Source organism: Falco rusticolus, chromosome 2 (assembly GCF_015220075.1).
Source record: "Falco rusticolus isolate bFalRus1 chromosome 2, bFalRus1.pri, whole genome shotgun sequence".
NCBI classification, from domain to species: Eukaryota; Metazoa; Chordata; class Aves; order Falconiformes; family Falconidae; genus Falco; species Falco rusticolus.
In genome coordinates, this window is record NC_051188.1 from 54243977 (window position 1) to 54263894 (window position 19918).

The window sequence follows — 19918 nt, forward strand, 5'->3', positions numbered from 1 at the left end:
GCAGCATTAGGCACTCCTCTGGAAAGTGGATGAAGTCATGGGGTGTTGTTTCCTGGGAGCTGGGGGTAATGAGAAACATAGACAAATTAAGAACTACTTTCAGACAGTTGCTACCCTTAATGGTCCTGACCAGCCTCACCTGTGGTTTCCACCCATGCCTTCTTGGCCATGGACCCAAGAACCTCATCTCATCTCAGTTCTGCACACCTAGGCTTTCCCTGAGCTATTCTGTGGATATAATTATCTACAGTTCTGTGTTCTGGATGGCCCCAGAACAATCTTGAAGGAAATATCTTTTCCAGTTCTTTCTCTGGCCTCATTTCCTGCTGTTTTTCATGAGTGGTCTTCCTGGATGAACCTGGATCTGACCCAACACCTCACCTTGCCTGGGGATCACTGGACAGTCAACAGAAACTTACTGTCACCAACCCACACCTGCTCAGTTTCTGCAGGACTGCATCCCATCAGCAAAAGCATGGTCTGTGCTAGGGTCACCCTCATTGTCCAGATAGACACAGCAACAACCCTGGGAGAATTCATCTCACCTCTCCACCTTGCAACCCCGCCCTCAAACTCAGTGCTGTGTTTCTGGACAGCTTTCTTGGCAAAGTGAGGAGACACCTTCTTGATCTGGTGTCCAAGAAGGTGCTGGATTTTGATACTGTTTTCCTGCTATACACATTGAGCATATCTACTTCTCCTTAATTTCCTGCTGACTGTGGAAGCATGGACAGTGTACTGAACATGTCCTGGGATTGTGTGGAGGAGGAGCATGACATAATACGATTCATCCATGAGTCTGAAGGAAAGAGAACGCACAGAAGGAGGGCACACTACAAGGGAGGAAAGAGATGTCATGACTATCACTTAAGCTTACATGACATTCCCAGACTTATGGTTTTATTGACTTATTAAAAACCTAGAGTCTGCCTTTTCAGCAGTTTAGTTCATCTGCTTATTCTGCTGAACTATTTTTGGAGAATTTCCTTTGTCATTTAACTTACATTAGTTTTGAATGCATTCATTCATTCTGCTCCAGTTCTGCCTTTTTAGTTGTTGTAAGAATTTCCACCTTTTCATGCCCAGTTTCTAATTTGTGTAACTTTAGTCTTGGTCTTCCTACACTGGTGGTGGATTTTGATGGTACTACTTCACTAGTCTCCACTGCTGCTTTACCTTAAGGCATGACCTCATCTACCAATTTTACCATAAGCTTTTAAAAAACGTTTATTGGTGGTAAAATGAAAATAAACTCTGCTTGGATATAGTTCCCAAAATCAAATGCTTTGTATATACAAGAAGTTATTTTAACACTGTGTGTAAACAGAAGAACTAAGTAAATAACTCACTTTTTCCTAAGACATAGGCTTTTGTCACTGTATAGTAAACTTTTTTTTTTGTTTTGATTTAGGACTCGGGCACTCTGATCCTTCACCCTGTACACATGCTAATTTCCCTCAGAGCTCCCATTTGGAGTCCCTCAAAAGGGAAAGGCCTAATGTCCTAAGAAGACAGCTTGATTCAGGACTGACTGTATTACTAGAAATAGTTACAATCTGCACCAGATTTTGCTTTCTCCATCCTGAACAATCACTCAAACATATGCCAGTGACTTCATGGCTTCTAGTCCCTTCATAAAATCACAAATCCCTGGTGTTGGGATGAAAACAAATCTTTGGTGGTCTGTGAGGCAGTCCTCTTATTATTCAGCTGCCATTTTCTAGAAAAGGACTATCTGAAAACAAAACCATTTTCAGGACACCAAGAGCTATTATATGCTTTGAACTGTCTCATGTCCGGGCTCAACTCTACTGGGAGGATTTCCCTCTCTTACTTATTCCCAAGAAATGTCAACTGTGCTAAGGTAGACACCTCAGCTTAAAAAAAAATAATCTAGGAAACACACAAAAGATAGGGATGTGAATTGTTGTTCTCATGTTGTCTGACATACATTCATAAGCTTTTAGGTACAGGCTTCTTGCAAAACTTTCTTTGCTGCACTGCCTGCAAGATGAGTCCAACCTTCCTTCTCTTCATCTAAAAGAAGATGAGTAGTGCTGTCTCCCAAGGCCACGCTGTTATCATCTCCCCTTCTCCTGACAAACGCTGATGTTTCACCAGAAAACAGGAGTGGGGTGGAGGAGGTGGTCTTGGTCTGTTGATACTTAGGCTCAAGAGGAACTTTTATTCTTAAAGGACAAGGAATGGTCAGGATAAGAACTTGGTAGCTTAAAATGAAAAGAAAGCTCACAGAATGACTCCACAGTGTACCTACTCTCTTCCCAAGACTCACCCATGCATGAAAAACTAGCGTCTAACCTCTTCATGTGCCTTTTAACTGACAACGGTACAGCTCAGTTTACCATGCCCCACTGGAAGTAGCTCTAAAGCCACAATTAGTGCCTACCAACCAAAAAAAGCGCAAACTTACAGTGTCTTTAACTTATATGTCCACACAGAGTTACTTTAAATAGAGGTCACCTTTCTTCTCTTCTCTTCTCTTTGCTTTTCAACCCTCATTCATTGTTTACGCAGTTCTTTCTTTCCTGGATCACTATCTTCAGGCTCAAAACTGAAATGGTGAAAGTTCAGCTGTTTCTCATCCATCTGTACTGCAATTTCTTTTTTTTTTTTTAAATACTGTGTTGTGACTAAAAACCTGTTTTGAAAATTTATTTAAATTATCAAATTAACCAGAAGTAGCAGATTAGTTACTTTCTTTATGGTTTTTAGTTAGGTAAGTTAAGTTAGATGAGCATTCCCCTTCAGTCAGAAGTAAAGAGCAGCTATGGCTTATGCATTTTTAAGAAGAAATTCTTGAAACCATAGAGATCTTATTTTGGCTTCCCTCATATCCACACTACCAATACGGAAAACAAAGAAATCACCTTTTTTTCTCCGTCTCCCTTTTCCTTTCTCCCACATGTTATCTTGAGACCTGTTATTACATTACTTGCTTTTGTTGTTAAAGCCTGGAGACTGGTATCTTGCTTTTGTTAGAAAATTTCACCCAGTCAGTCAACCAGAGCCAGCCAAGTCAATGGTCAGCCTTGTTAGGCTGTGGGAGCATGAAGAGGAGAGCAGTTTTTTTCTGCTTGGATAGATGCTTGGAAGCAAAACAGAAGCAGCACTATGTGTGTGTTGCTGAATGGGAGCCGTACATTTGTGTGAAACCTGCATATTGGTATGAGTTCTGCAAGGCCAGCTTTACTAGGGAGAAATAAAAGGTTACAGGTACCAGGTTTATCTTCGAACTGCCTGACAGTTATCTCTGGACTTCAAGAATGCACTTATTTTGATGTTTAACTGTCCATTTTTAGTTACTTCAAATCAAAGATCTTGAACTTGTGAGATGCACTGAGACACAGGAATTCCCATGACATTTCATAACACTGAACACATTGAGGGATGCAGATCAATATTCATCAGTAAGCACCAAAATATTTACCACAGATGTTCACCTAGCCTGAAAGAAATTGAAATACTTTGCCAGAAAGGACTGTCACTCAAATGAAAATCAGAGAGCAAAAGTTTCTGTGAAAACTGTATTTTTTAAACCTCATAATCTGATTAAAAAATGCATTTCTAAGAAGACATCAGGAACTAGATTCTTTTGAGTCATATGCTTTTGATACATTTTCAACGTAATAGCTGAGCTAAAACTTGGGGAACCAAAAGTTATCCCAGAAAGGAAGAGAAAGCAATGAGAAGAGAATCTCTGTGTTGCATTCTTATTTATAAGGAGCAAAGCTTTGCTTTTGTTTACAGGGAAGGAATGGAGACAAGGACATCTATCTTCTTTACTGCTCCGCACTTCCTTTTTTTGTCAGTACTCTAGTCTTTGATGTGGGTTCAGGTCAGACATCAACAGTGGATTATACCTTTTTCTCAGTCTGTTTCTGGGTGCTTTATGATGTTATGGTTAGCTGACAGTTTAAGTCCTTTCCCACATTATAACAGCATGATCCTTCTTCCTCACACCAGCACTTATCTGATCCCACTGTGGAGTGGTTCTAAAAGTAAATTCAAGCTGCAGTAAAACTAACTCAGCTAGAAAAATCACAGATTTGATCGCTCACGTCTGGGAACAGGTTCACTATGGGGATCAGGCATGTTCCAGGCCATGGCAACAGGTGGGTTTAGAGCCCCCCACCTGGCAGACATGACGAGGAAATGACTGCAAGCAGTCTTGCCTTAAATCAGCTTACATTGTGAAAATATGTCATTAAATATGCTTTGCAGCAAACGTTAAGAAGGACGGTTTAATGTATCAGTGTTTGGGGGGATTAAGCTAATCTACAGGCTATGTTTCTTTTAACAGAAAGTGGAATGAGTGGAATTCTAGGTGGACTGACCTGAAAAAAATTATCAAAGTTACTTCATCATCTTAATAATGGAAATTGGTTTAGTTCAGGTTTGTCTTCTGGAAAAGACTGATTTTATACTTTCATTTTAAAAACCACATGCAGACAAATAGTAAAATAATGAACTGCTACAGTGAAATTGGGGCACAAAACCTGGGACACTGTATGATTAAAAAAAACAAAACAACAAAACAAAACAAAAAAACAACACCCAAAGAAAAATATTTTATTTTCTTACTGGGACTAATTGATAACATTCCACCTCAACTCAAGTTCATACACTACTTTCAGGAGTTTCAGTTCAAATTCATCTCTGTCTTCTAGATGGTAGTTTTGTATAAAGCGGAATTGTTGATTATAAATCTCCTGCAGCAAATTGAAAAAAAAGATTAAAAAATAATCACGTGGGCAAATTGTTTCAAAGGACAGTAATTTATATGGGACATCTGACTCATAGGAAGGAAATTAATACTAATCAACTGAAAATTCAAAGAATGAAGAATTTGCTTACTTTTACCCAGTCTGATTTATAGGACTTTAGCCCTGTTATAATTTTATATTGATTATGAAGCCTTAGCATAGGTTAATGATAAAGGTTAAAAGTTCCTCAATAGTGAAAAGGATTGAAAAGATGGATTTCTTCATTTAAAACAGGCATTATTGACAATGCTGATTCCAGCACCCTAGAGCACTGACATTATAATGAACATATCTTATAATGAACATGGATTCCGAAGCCATTGTGTGAGAAAGCAATAGGAATAGATCTAATGAAAGTCACTGTGGTTCTCAGATGAAAAATACCATCATGTTTTTGTCTTTTAAACAGCTAACGCTTTGCTATATGCTAAAACTGACCTACAAGTAAAAAAGTATACATTAACGATTTCAACAAATGTTATCTCGTTCTGATTTTTAAGAATGTGAAATAAATGGAAATGTTTTGTTTAGGCTTTTTTTGTGACACCATTTGTTTGTGTTGCACTAACTCATAAAAGCTTTGTTTTCTAAATGGAAATACTGAGTTCATTAATGTATAATGTGAAACAAATGCCACCATCAACTTTGAAAGAAAATTTTCAAATACTAGACTAGAGACAATGTCTGCTGCTGTCATTGTTGAAATGACGTGACAGACTTATGATAGGATCATTGGTTACACTCTATTTCCAATATATACAGATTTCATAAAATATGTGCAGTTAAACTTGATATGTTAGACTAATTTCCTAATATATGGCTAACCATGCAGAATTCTCTTAGCTAATGCCAATAGGCAGACTTCTTAATTGCTTTCTATCAATAACAGTAATACTACTACTTTGTTTATAGGTGAGATTACTTGCATCTTGATTTTCCCTGTGCATTTATAACTGGTATTTGTGTTGATTTGTGTACTATTACAATGATCATTAAAATATATGAGGTCAAAAAGGAGGATTTTAGATCAAATTATTTCCTCCAAATAAGTACCAGTTACCTATTCCAGAAACTTTCTTCATAACAGTATGTATGTTTAGTGCATAGACAGCAAGAAATAACAGCTCAGTATGTTGTGTTTCAAAGAGTTCTTACTTACATCACGCTATGGCATACTACATTATATGGACTGTGACATAATTTTCCCTGGGGAAAATGGTGAAAACTGTCGCTGAAGAATAGAGTGGATAAAGCACTGTAAAGTTACTCTGAGAGATAAAGAAATCTAACGGTGGCTTGATTATCACCACACTTTACATATGGGCACAAAAGTCCTGCTCATTGATGATCTCCCTTTGTGGAGGCAAGCTAAAAGTAAATTTGCAGTTGTCTTGGCTCCTAGGTGAGCATCATCTCTCTGTTCCACATCACCTTGTGGCATATAGGTCATGTTCAGTCCTTTGGTACTTGTACTTAAGGTCCTGTCTGGGATCTGATACAGATTTCCTCAGGCATGAAAACCCACATGATTGCATTTCACTGAAATAAATGTCTGGCCAATTGCAGACGTGAGACTCATGAAGACATTAAGAACTGGCTTATACCACAGTACAGAACCTTCCTATGGTATTAACCAATTCTCCAAATTCAAGTGATTTCACTGGCTATGTCTATGCTGTCAAGTAACTTAGCTTGTGAGTTCTCTCTTGGTTTCAGTTCCCGTTATCCACATTGCACAAATGTTAGTTCACTCCATGGCTTAGCATTAAAGAAAACCATCTCCGTCCCTCCAAAACAAACCTCAAGTTCTGTGGATAACTCATCCCAAGGACTGCTTCCAAAAGGCTACAGAAACCAGACAGCCAAAGGCTTGGATATCTCTGCCCTACGAAGTCCCTGAACCACAGGCTTTCTATTTTCAAAATACTTTCCCATGCCTGGATATCATATCCCAAGAGCCTGTAATGTGCTCCCTCAGTTTCATGTCATAAAAACACCACCTGGTGGGTTACAGCAGAGCCCTCATGTTTTTTTCAGGCTTTTTTTGAACTAAAAGCAAACAAACAAAATGATAACTGGGGTTTTGAACCAAGCGGACCACTGTGTGTGGCTTAAAAGAGTTGTAGGGAATTGTACTGTGTAGTGGAGATTTGTTTAGCAGTTTCCTTTAGGTATTTCTATCTCTGAGCACAGTAGACATAAGGCATTCAACACCACTTTGCCTGAAGGATCTCTGTCTGGGATGTGTATTTACCTATGTAAACATAGCTGCAATGAGTCTTTCTGTACTTTACATGAAACACTTTCATGAACTACTGTCTTTTTAGAGATGTTTGCACACATCAGATATTCACAATTTTCATGGCAATATGGCAGCCCTTCATCCTGCCCTTCAACACCAGATGCTGAAATCAGAAATGATTAAAGGCAGGGGTTTAGGTATAAAAGTGAAAATATAAGACTACAGGTGAAAAAATATGAACTAAATCAACACCCACCTTTTTTTGGAGTGGTTTTTGGGGGTTGGGGTTTTTTTGTTATTTTTTGGTTGTTTTTTTTTACTTTTCCTACCTACAATTTCTAAAATTTAATCCATTTTCCAGAGCTACATGGTTAAGTATTTAGTTTTGTTTTTCTACCAAAGATATGAAGAATAAATGACAAGGAATATGTTGGGAAATATTCATTGGTCATTCAGTGGTGAACCTGTTGTGTGATTAAGTGTAGGATTTATCTGTCCAAATTCAGACTACAAATTACATCTGAGTACTCCGTTTCCTTCTGCATTTACTTATTTCTCTACATTCACTATAATGGGAGCTTCAAAAACTAACTTTGAGGCAGGGCAGGATTGAGTTTTCTAAACAGAAGTGCCAAAAGCCACTAGAAATGCTCTAGGTCCACAGGGGTCCTCAAACTATGGCCTGCAGGCTGGATACGGCCCCCCAGAGTCCTCAATCCGGCCCCCGGTATTTACAGAACCCCCCCGCTCCCCCCCAGCCAGGGGTTGAGGGGTGGAACCAAGCAGCCGCAGATGACTGCCTGCCACTTCATCTGCGCGCCGGCCCCCTGGTTAAAAAGTTTGAGGACCCCTGCTATAGGATGTCCAAGAAATCCTTAAAGGGTTTTATAAGAATCGGGTTTCTTTCGGATAGGCAGCTGTATGCCAAGTGTGATGATCACCTCATCTGCATCTAAAATATCTGTAGACAGCTATGTTTAATCAGCTGGACCCTAGTTGTAGAAGTAGACTGTACAGGTATGAAAAACTAAGTGGTATTAATCATGCCTTATGTATATTCTGTTATCTTCTTAAGCTCACCACCTTAGCATCAGCACAATGCTACTTTATGCTGCATTCAGGATGGTGCTCACACTTAAGCTTATCATTTCTGACACAAACTGACCCATATAAACACTACAGCAAAGCCGATGAAGTTCTGCTCTGCCAAAATACGAGCTCATCTGTGATTTTAGAAAAGCTGTACTGAGTTGATTTTAATGGATGTATTTTAAGGCCTTCATAAGTAAAAATGATCTCATACAACTGAGAATGTGCAAGCACACTTTCAGTTTGTCGTATTTTTATTTTGGGGGTTTTTTATTGCTTTTGGTTTCATTTCTTCTTGCATAAGGCAAAGTGGATGTAGAAAAAGTAGTGTGAATTTATTGCACCCAGATTAAGATTTTAGACCTCACAGAAAGACACAAGAGGATAGGAATCAAAACCATTTTACAACACAATTTTAGTATTAATGAAGCATGTTTTCTGTGCTAATTCATTAATTTCATTGACAGGGCAGCAGTTTTATGTATGCTATGCAACAATAGGTTCCATACTGCAAAATCTTTTGTTCATTCTAAATGAATAATGTTGCCTTTTCTTTTCTCATGAACCCTGTAACAAATGGAGCTTCACTGAAAGACAAGTTTGAAGTATTAAGAAATTCAGCTGACTAAACTGATTTATAATTCATATATGGCAAACCAATGCTAGAAAATTTGTTTTTCTTTAAAATTAAAGCCTAAAACCCCCTAAAGCTTTATTGGAAAAATGTTTGAAAATTTTGACATTTCTTTAGCCTCTCTGAATCGGCTGTTAATTTCTCCTTCATTAAATGAAAACTAAACACAATTAAGCAGTGATACATTTTACACTAGGTTGATTCCTGACTGATTCTCAGCAGAAGTATCTCTTCTATAACTGTTCACATCTTCAAAAGCAATGTAGTCAAGGAATGGTATTACTACCCTCTGTGCTACTTGTTAGTGAAATCCAGTGAGTTTTCTTTGCTTGTGTGTTTGTTCATGACTAGTACTGAATTGTGAAATATTTAAAACTTAGAGAATCACAGAATGACAGGATTGTTGAGGTTGGAATGACTTCTGAGATCATCCATTCTACCCCTCCTGTTCTTTTTCCGTTTCACTTACTGTGCAATGGAGAGGGCAAAAGTTACACTACATCACAAAACCACATAGATTTCCTGAAGGCAGTAAATATGTGCACTGTTATATCTGTACTATAAGAAGGGTATATGTTCAAGCACAATATATGCTTTTCTTTTAGGGACATCCCTTAGCTTTCCCAAGTATAGATGCAGTCATAAGCCCATGAAAATGGCTTCAAGAAATTAGTCCTTTGCCAGGTGCCCTTCATAATATAGCTCTTCTGAGACGTCTTTTTCTCCCCTCATTGAGATGTCATGGCCAGCGTCACATGAACTTCACATGGAAGAGTCTTTGAGTAACAGTAGAGGTAGTCCATTGGTTTTACTTTTCCTTCTAAGCTCCAGATATTCATTAAGTATTTTGTGTTTTTTTTAAGATTTATGGCATCATGGGGAATGATGTCACATGTACTGAATATTCTTTTCTCACATATAGATACGTTCAGTAAAGAAATCTATATATTATTTAAAGTAGGAAATCCAAGTTTTCACAGCAACTACCTATAAACTGAAGCCTGTCTGAGGTATTTAAACATAGCTGTGTGATCTACTTAGTATAACTATGTTTTGAAACGTTTTCATGATATTATGAAGTTAGGAGTAAAACCTGGCAAAAAACACAGTAAAAGAAAGGGAAGAGATATCCATTAGAAGCTCTAAAAGTTCCACATGGCAAAAGGTTGACCAATCAAAACAAAAAGTTTTAGTAACTAATATGTCATTTTAATTTATGGAATGGCAATGCAAAGTAAAAATTAATTTTTTTCCTCCTCTTCTTTTTTGTTAAAATCTATTAATGAATATTTTTAAGTTTTAAGTGAACAAAATCATTTTGGAGACTTCATTATTTTGAACTGCAGGAATCAAACTAGTATTATGTCTTCCTTCATACTACAATAGTATGTTTCTATTAGTCAGCACTGGTGTTTACTTAGGGATTGTCCTAGCTCTTGCTAGCTGCAAATTCCTGAACCCTTTGCTCTGATATCACTGTGCCCTCATTCCTCTCAATCATTTTGCTATTCTTCTTTTTGCCTTTGCCTACAAGTTCTTCAGTTTACTTTATCAGTTGCATCCAAAATTATCTTCTACCTCCCCAGATTATTGCTCCTTACTGACACCTATAAATTAATGACCAACATGCCTACATGTCATCCTTTTCCAGGTATCTCGTTACTGTAAATTACATATCCAACTTCATATTTAAAGATTCATCTACAGAACATCAGGGTTTTGGTCTATTTATCTGACCTTTATACATTTCTTTAAGCTCTCATAAAGCTTCTTCATGATCTTTCTTATGAATTTTGGGACAGAACTTAACTAGTTATCAGTCTTTTCATTATAGCTCATGTGCTACAAGATCCTGAAATTTAGCTTACATATAGTAATTGAAATAATTATTTACCCTTCTAAGAAGAATTTTGCATACAACTTCACAGGAACGTTGCCTTGTAAAAACACATTCTACATTTTTTTTCCTATCTGAAAAACTGACCCATCCTTACTCAAGTTCATTCTCCTGTTTGAGGCTCATAGAAAATGCTTGTGCCATAGAAGTTGTATTTTGGATCTTCCAGACCTTCATTAGAAGATGCACAGATTCTTCCTCATCTCTAAATCTTTGACAGAGTTTGTATCCAACAGGATTCCCACAGCAGCTCATTTGGCAGCTTCATTTTCCCTTGAAGACCAATGTCAGTTCTGATATGTTACCCAGCAGATACAAGATAAGACAGCAAGGTATTTGAGGTTAGACTACAGTCACACAAACACTTTTTGTTTTGGTTTTGTTTCAAACTAGGCCATTGTTAGAGGATGTTTAATTTCAAACTTTTAAAATGCTCAAAGTCCCAGCACGCCCCTTGGTAGGCAAGCACCTACTGCTCACAAGTCATAGCCCATTTCTGTAATGTTTTGACAGTCTCAGTAGAAAAGCTGCATATCAAATGAAAATCTTCCATGACTCCAGGTTTGACATTTCAAATCAAGGTTAACAGCTCTTGCTGAATATTGGAAGGAAATTGTATTGTTGCTATAGCTGTTCTGGAGAACATAACAGGTCAGCTCTCAAGGCTACCAGTACTGTTAACCGCTCACATATTTAAAGCTTTAAATATATTTAGAAGATGTTAAAAACCTTTAGAAATACTCTGTAGCTAGCTGTTATACTATAATGAGATGCTGTAATATTTATCACAATGTTTGGTGAAATTCTTTTACTGATAATTTTTTTCTAAACCAGAGCAAGACAATACTTTAAATTGCAGCCGCTAACTGAGTTTCACAGCTGACACTGGGGACAGTTATGCGATACTTGACAGCTTTGTGTTATAGTGGGTCATGCAAATGTTATATTTGGATTTTAATTCCCAAGCAATTTATCTCCCGCTTTGTTGCAATTCTAGCTTTTCTTCAGAAAAAAAACCCCTCTGAATCTCAGCTGAAACCTCTGAATTTTACCATTTCTTAGTCAAAATATTAGCTGTTGTATGATTTTGATAATAAACCAGACATTTATCAGAGATGGTTTGAAATATCAGGGAATATTAAATGCCTTTTCTATAACATAATTTCAGCTTCTAGCATATGAGTTAACTAAAGGCAAAGAAGTTTGCTTTTGATATTTGTTTGTTTTGCTACAAATGTTTGGACAGCTCTCACTTCAATTTTGCTGTGAACTATGGAAGTTAAATTAATTTATAGGACAGGATCACTTCCATTACTGATTATGATATATGAAAGGTGACATATATGTTTAAATCCTAGTGCATAATGGACAAGAGAACCTTCTTTTTTAAATAGAAAGTATAGCCTAGGTGTAGGAATTAAATTTATAGTTATACTTATTAGAAGTAGCTAAAAAAAAAAAAATTAACAAAGGACATAGCATTCTGGGGGGAAAACCACACTTCTGTTAAAATAGGCTATTTTTTATAAGTGTTTTTCTGTTCAGTGATTTTTTCACAGGATCATGTCTAAATATATTTTTTTAACTTCTCATTTCAATAAAGTCAAAGTTGTGGCATAGACCTATGGGGCTGAATAGGTGAAAGGTTTGCTGTGTGTTTACATGGCAATTCTAGCAGCATATTTATTTAACACCAGTGATTATAGTAAATACTTCATGGCATTTTGATTGATCAAAGGAAAATATATTGGTAGGTTTCAACATTTAAAAAAAAAATTCTTCTTATTGGGACTTCCAAAGTCTACAGTTTTTATTTGAGGCTGGAAAGAAAAGAAAGAAAGACAAAGATACATTTACTATAAAATTAAACCTATTTTTTCCTGTTTTTCATAATATTGTCAATGAAATTTTCCTTAGAAATTAAACCTGACTGTCCAGTCAGAAATTAACATTTAGTCACATTGCCTTTAGATTAGATCACATACTCTAACTGAACCTAATTATTTCTCTAACTGCAAGATCTAGGAATACTTTCCTTTTATGATAATTATCTTTTATAATAAGTGATATTCTGGATGTTTAAGATAAGGCCGTATCTTTCCTGCTGTGGTACTGTAAGCACACTGGGAAAAATCTGCTTTGTTATACCTAATGCATTTGGTGAACTGCTTTGTTGTATAGGTGAGAATTGGATTTTTCACTATCTGTTGAAATTAGCCTTTTTAAATATAGGAAAACCTCACTAATGCTCTCGGGAAAAGACCCAACCCATGTTTTTGTCGTTGTTCTATTTACAAAACTTCCCTGAAAAAAACACCTTGATAACCCCCTGTCATGATCCACCAAGCATCCATTCAGTGAAGTATTGAGTGACTGATCTTTTTCTAGACAGGTTACTCAACGTGTATGATGAGGAGAAGTTGTATTCCCTTCTCAACATCTGATGTTAGTCTTCCACCTTGTATGTCCACTTACATTGTATTCATCGAGCTAATTTTTTACAAATTCCGGGCAAGAGCACTGGATCGATAAACCCACACAAAATAGCAATATATTTTGCTGTGTAAGTACAGCAGCAAAGAAGACAAATTATTTCTAGCAGGTTTTTCAGACAACATGATTGACTTTAGCTGACTCTTAATGCATTTTTTCAAAGCTACAGGAAGGAGATTTGAGTACATACAGCAAGTCCACAAAGAACAGCTTTCAAGCGGCTTTTAAAGAAAAAAGTATTTTTAACACAAGCACCAAGAAAGTTTTTCCTTTAAAAATGAGAATTCTCTGTATCTTCTGTTAAAGAGGATAACACCATGACTAAAATATTTATAGTTCATCACAGTCCCTTTGAACAATAATTAATTAAAAAAAAGAATCACTAGTTTATTCATCTTTACCTAGTGATACAGAGAGGAAAGAAGTACCTAAACAATGAATAATAATGCAGAAACTGAGACTGTAAAATCAATGTCAGCTCAGTAGAGCTGAGCTTCTTTCTAATGCTGCTGTTCCAACAGTAGAGTTTACCTTCTGAATTATATATGTATTGACCTAATTACATAAATATTGACTTTGCTTTCTATGAAGCCTTTTTCAGTCTCAGTGTAATTACAATGTCAATATTTGTTGCATGTAATAACACTGAATTTAGACTTGTTAATTTTGATTGATAGTGGCATGCCACAAGTTATTATATGGGATAAGACAGTTAGTCTAGAAGTATGCATAGCAAATACAAGCAGCTGACAATGCTACCAAATCTGAATGTGTCTCCAAGACTTTCTGTTTCCAATTGTTTAGCCAGACAGAGGAAATATGATGGGTGATTACATCCTTGTTCCATACAAAACACTGTTTTGAGATGGAGAGGTATTTATCCTGGTCCAAAAAAGTACAACTATTCAGCTGGGAACCCAGTAAAAGAGTTCCTGTTTAAAGTTAGCTTTACAATTTTGCCTTATAATGTCATAAAGTCTGTTTAAACTGTGCCAAAATGGAGGTTTTATATAGCAGCAAGTACACTTTGCTGCATGCCTTCCACCAGGTATATGTTGTATTGGAACAATATTGGGACCCAGACGCAAGCAGTTTCACATTAAATTATTTCCCTTTTCCTTCAAATCCAAAAAAGATGTGAGCAATGGGCTTTTGATACTATGGGGACTTGCAAAACTGTTCACCTCGGTCTGCAAATGTTTGTTGTGATATATTTCTACAAGAACAACTTTGTTCAGAGCTGGTAGACCTCTGAACTACTTTCAATGATGAATAGTCTTATATTATAATGTATGTTTCTAGATGTAATTATAAAGGACTTTGAATTTGGCAGTAACATGAGAATCAGAAACAAAACTGTGACAGTCTGTGTGCTGAGGGTATTTAAATTTGTTCTAGCTATAACATGTTGCCAGTAGTGACAAGGCATGCATCATACTATATTTTCTTATTTGTCTCAGCAGGGATGCCAGACAAGACGAACCTCAGTGACGTAAAGCATATCCGTCAAACCAACGATGGCAGCACTTCAGACACAACTGGAGCAGGATGTACAACAAAGACTGATTATATGACATTTGTGCTGATTAGTCTGGTAACACTATTATTTCTCAGTCTTTGGTAACTGTTTATCTCTGGCTTGATATATGTGTCTCATTGTCATCTGTTCATCCCCACTCACAAGCCTGGAATAAGGGATCTGGTGGATATAGCAATATTTATGATAGCTTGTATAATATCAGCCTTTCTGATCTTAGGCCTGAATATTAACGAAGGGTTTTGTGTAGTATTTTTCCTGTGGTGTTTTTTAACACCTGTAGGGTCACACAAAATCATGAAAATTGGTTTTATTTTTATAACATTTTATGTTAAAAATAAGTTGAATATTATAATCTTTATCTTAAAAACAATTTGTGAAAAAGAGATCACAGAATTGCCAATCATAGAAAGGACCTCTGGAGATCATCTAGACCAACCCTGTGCTCAGAGCACACTCAGCTAGGTCAAGCTGACCAAGGCCAGGCCTGGCTGGTATTTGAATGTCTCCAAGCATGGAGTCTCTACAGTTTCTCTGGGCAACTTGTTCTAGTGCTTGAACACTCATAGCAAAAAAGCTTTTTCTTATATTCAAAATCTATTGTATTTCAGTTTGTGCCCATTGCCTCTTGTCCTGCCATTGGGCACCACTGGGAAGAGTTTGACTCCATCTTCTTTATGCCCTTTACCATGTATTTATACACTTTTATAAGATCTCCCCTGCATCTTCTCTGCTCCAGGACAAACAACCCCACCTGTCTCAGCCTCTCCTCATATAAGACTTGTTCCCATCCCTTAAAAGTCTGCATGACCCTTTGCAGGACTCTACCCAGTATGTCCATGACTCTCTTGTCCTTGGAAGCCCAGAGCTAGATGCAGCACTGTAGATATGGTCTCATCAGTGCTGAGCAGTGGGGGATGATCCCCTCCTTTGACTTGCTGCAGTACTTTTCCTAATTCAGCCCAGGAGGATATTGGTTGTCTTTGCTGCCAGGACACATTGTTGGTACACGTTCAACTTGTTTTCCATCAGGACCCCCAGGTCCTTCTCTGCAAAGCTGCTTTCCAGCCAGTATGCATCAGCTGGGGTTATTCTTCCCTAGATGGAGGACCTGGCTTTTCCCTTTCTTGGACTTCATGAGGTTCCTATCAAGCCATTTCATTCAGGGTCGCTCTGAATGTGAGAACAACTCTATCATGTATCAGCCACTCCTCTCATTTTTGTATCCTCTGCAAGAACTTGCTTAGAGTGCACTCTGTTGCATCATCCAGGACATCAATGAAGAACTACAACAGTATTGACCCTTGGAGTAAAGCAGGAGTAACTGGTCTCCTTGTGGACTTTGTGTTGCTATTTACAACCCCACACGTACCAACTGATGAAACGGTTGCTCAGCACTTTATGAGTTTTGTATTTAAAGTTCTGCCTTCTGGGACATGATTCCTGTAAAACAGAAAATGTTGAATTTGCCCTTCTGTCTTTCTCCAAAAAAGAAAAAATACACAGTGTAAACTCAGCTAATTTTAGTAGGAATTACTTTTCATAGTTCAGAAAACCTACATATTAGATAGTATGATGTTAATGCAGATATGTATATAACTTCATTTTATCTAGAAATAATAGCAAGGTTAGGATTCAATGTTGGATTAAGGTATCTTAATCTATATGTCTACATACAGATATTTACGTATGTGGTATTATATACGTATTCTATATCTCTAAACTGTCAGTGGAAATACAGTGTAGCATTCAACTGCTAAAATACCAGCAACAAGTGCCAGTTAAGATGCTGTAAAAAAATCCACCTGGTGTCTAGCTACTGCTCTGAAGGGCCTCAGCTCTTTCTGTGGGCAATTGACCAGAGGCCTTTGTCACACAGTCAATAAAACCCACTGCATTATTCAGCTCATATGAAATCAAACTCCTGAGAAAGCAACTCGGTTGCTCAAAAGTAGGTGTCTGGTGCCACCTAAGATTTCTTGGAGTATGCAAGACATCCTCATGGGACAAGCATATATGAAGCATGACTTATGGGAAGTTCCAGAGGCTTCCTTAAATGGGAACTGTCTGGAGTGGCAGCTGGTATCTAACTGGGATATCCTTGTATATCTCACATACACCTAGTCATGGATAGGTGGGCCCATGAATCGTATGCCAAGTCCCCAAGTTGAAGCAGTGACACATGAATGCCAATGTGAATCACAACATGAATCCCAGATCTTATGCTTTGTAAGCTGAAGCAAGCTAAAGTGTTCCACAGTACTAATGGTACATTATATATTACGTTTATAATATTTTATCATCCTGCTATCACTAATTCCCATATTTTTTTAACCAGAAAGTATTTCAGACTATTTTGTAGTGATTTCTCTTTTACAACCCTATACAAGAGAAAAAAATAAATAGTACAGTATTGTATGCACTCATATTATACATCAAACTCTTCCCAGACTGTAAAAAAGGTAATTTTATATGAGGCTAATATAAAGAAACATGTAACTGTTTTTATTCCCAAATGCATGCATTAGTCATTAACACACACAGTATAACATACAGGTAAAGAGATACAATATTTAGAAAAGCAAGTGAACGTTCCTAAGAGCCATTTCACGGGCAGATAAACACCATGAATAAGCATGTGTGCCAGTGTGTACATTTTACTTGACCCCTTTTTTCTTTTTCAGGTTTTGTAAACCAGTCTTTCAAATTCACTTGTCATCTCGTCTCAGCATACGCTGGAATTACCACATCAGTAATCCAGGGAAAGATAATCTGATTTCATTCTTTTCCTTTTTCATGCTAGTTGAAACCGATAATTAATCTAGTCCAGCAGTATTTTTTTTAATGACCAGTATCAGTCACTTAAAGGAAAATACAAAAAAAAAAAAAAAAAAAAGCTTTGAACAGGAGATACATAAATGGAGAAAAAATTTTATCGATACTTATTACTTAGAAATTTATTTCTATCTTGAAGCACTTTGTTTCCACTCCTCACGTTCATGTGTTGTTCAAGACCTTACTGATGGTGCCAGGTAGTCAAAGAGGTAACAGTTTTTTCTATAGCACTTTGGAAACACAAGCCCAGTTTTCAAATAATGACAGTAATTAGGTCTGAAGGCCACTTCACATATATGTTAATTACTAGCCTGTGTTATTACTCAGTTTTTTTCATGGCCTGTTCCATTCATCTTCTACACTGCACCTGCATTAGGAAAACAATTTCTAAGATTCCTTCTGGAGTGGAAAATTAGGTGTCTCTTTCCCAGACACATATGAACAAACTAGCAACAACATGAATATAATAGTGGCAGGTTTGGAGATCCCTCACTGTCCCCTTGGCCATGAGACCTCATTCACCCTCCTGTCCCATCTCTCTCTAGGCACCACCACACACTTCATATCATTGCTTAGATGCATGCATCTGCCAGGCTGCATCACAGTTCTTTCATCACATCTACCACACTATAAAGAAATCTTGTTTCTTAAAAAAAATAATTTAAAAAATCATTAAAATGGATCAAAGAAAAGGGAAGGAAGGCGAGGATGTTTGGCAATCTGTGTCAAGGTTACCTTGCAAGGGAAGGAGCCTTGCAAGAAACTCTGGGAACACGGCAGGGTGTTGAAGTGTAGCTCCAAATTTGGCAACTGAGGGAAAAAAAGCCTGACATTTTGCCTGTGTTATTTTGCTTTCTTTTAAATAAAATATTGATGTATTAAAGCTGATAAAGTTTAAAGTAGGAATGCTTTACTTGACGTGTACCATTTTTTCAGAAAGCCACTCATTCAAATACTGTTTATACTAAAATTGCAATGGATATCACTATTGAAGTTGTGTAACTGGTCTCAGTACAATTAAAAAAACCCTTCAGCTGTCAGGTGAGAGAGCTTTGTAGGGAATAATTTCTTAGAGCACAGTGTCACTACTTGTAAAACAATATTTCAGAAAAAAAAAAATCTAAAAAATACTACATTTCCAAAATCCGTAATATTTTTACCTGGTGAGATCAAGCTATTCTTCTTGAACGTCTGCTTTTTATTTTCTTCAGATGTACCTGTATGATTAAATGCACCTGTACCTCCTGGGAGGAAAGTACTAAAGTACTTTTTCTGATAACTACTGTCCTAGCACTTTAAATAAAAGTTTCAGTTTTCCTCAGTGTAGCTGGTGAAAGACAACAAAAATTATTTATTTCCTTCAGGAGCAAATATTGTTATTTTCATTGCTAATAAAAAGATGAAGCCTAACTATAGCCATGTAACAGGCTATCTTTGTCTTTTTCTCTTTCTGTAGGTAGATAGATACACACATACATCATTTATTTCTTTATACCTGTATTTTTTTATGTTTATTAAAATAATATTCTTGTTGAGATTATAACAGGGTTTAGACTAATCTATTAAAAATTTCAGATTAAACTGAGTATTTCCATAGCATCTTCTCAGAGGCATGCATTAAAATGGTTGAAGTTATCTCTGATTAGGGTTTATTTTAAGTTTAATTCTACTCTGAAATAATTGTGTAAACATGAATCTTATTCAGCAAACGGTGCTTTTTTCCATGTGCTCTGAGTCACAACCGATTATAATAGAAATAATAATTTTTTAAAAAGACTGAAAAGCTAATGTAGCTCTAGTAAAACTCTTGCAAATCTCAGAAAGTTATAAATAAAGTTCTAATTCCTAATTCTTTCTTCCTGGTGATGCATGAACAAAATAGCTGGGTTGACAGATTTTGCCAAACAAAATTTACGTCTGGCAGTTGAAAACTGTATTTTTTACTTTATTTTGGAACTTGTAAATGTGAAATGCAATAGACAATACACCTGGTACCCCACAAAGCTCTTTTACCAGCTCACATTGAAGAGGAATAACATGCTGAGCTTCTGTGGTTGGGAGGACTTGGTCGATGCATCTCATCACCCCTTACAGAGCAGAGAACTGTGCTAAGATCACCTGCTGCGCATGCCTAATGTAGGTGTCTCAACTAAGTGTCTCCAGGTTTGTCAGGCAGTCTAAATTAATTGTTAGTCTCTTGAACTTAAGTCACATGGAGGTTTTTCTCAGTGGCAATTTCTGATTTTCTTGCTTCTCTTCAACATCACTCTCTCTTAAACAAGAGTTTACAGGACCATGCAGTGAAACTGGTCGGGGTGTTTCTGACCCAAAGGATCTCCTTGATCCAGTTCACCTCGCATCTCCAGATAACAGCACTGGTACAACAGATGAGGTGGCGATAGCTCTC

The 19918-nt window shown here is 36.9% G+C and overlaps 1 protein-coding gene across 1 annotated transcript in view; it reads left to right on the top strand.

The window, feature by feature from the left end:
- GPC5 (glypican 5) overlaps positions 1–17541 on the top strand; it is a 710635-nt gene extending 693094 nt beyond the window's left edge. The window contains exon 9 of the mRNA XM_037377909.1: positions 14603–17541. Within this exon, the coding sequence (XP_037233806.1) occupies positions 14603–14763 (161 nt within the window). The 3' untranslated portion in view covers positions 14764–17541. The remainder of the gene's footprint in view (positions 1–14602) is intronic.
- The last annotated feature ends 2377 nt before the right edge of the window (positions 17542–19918 follow it).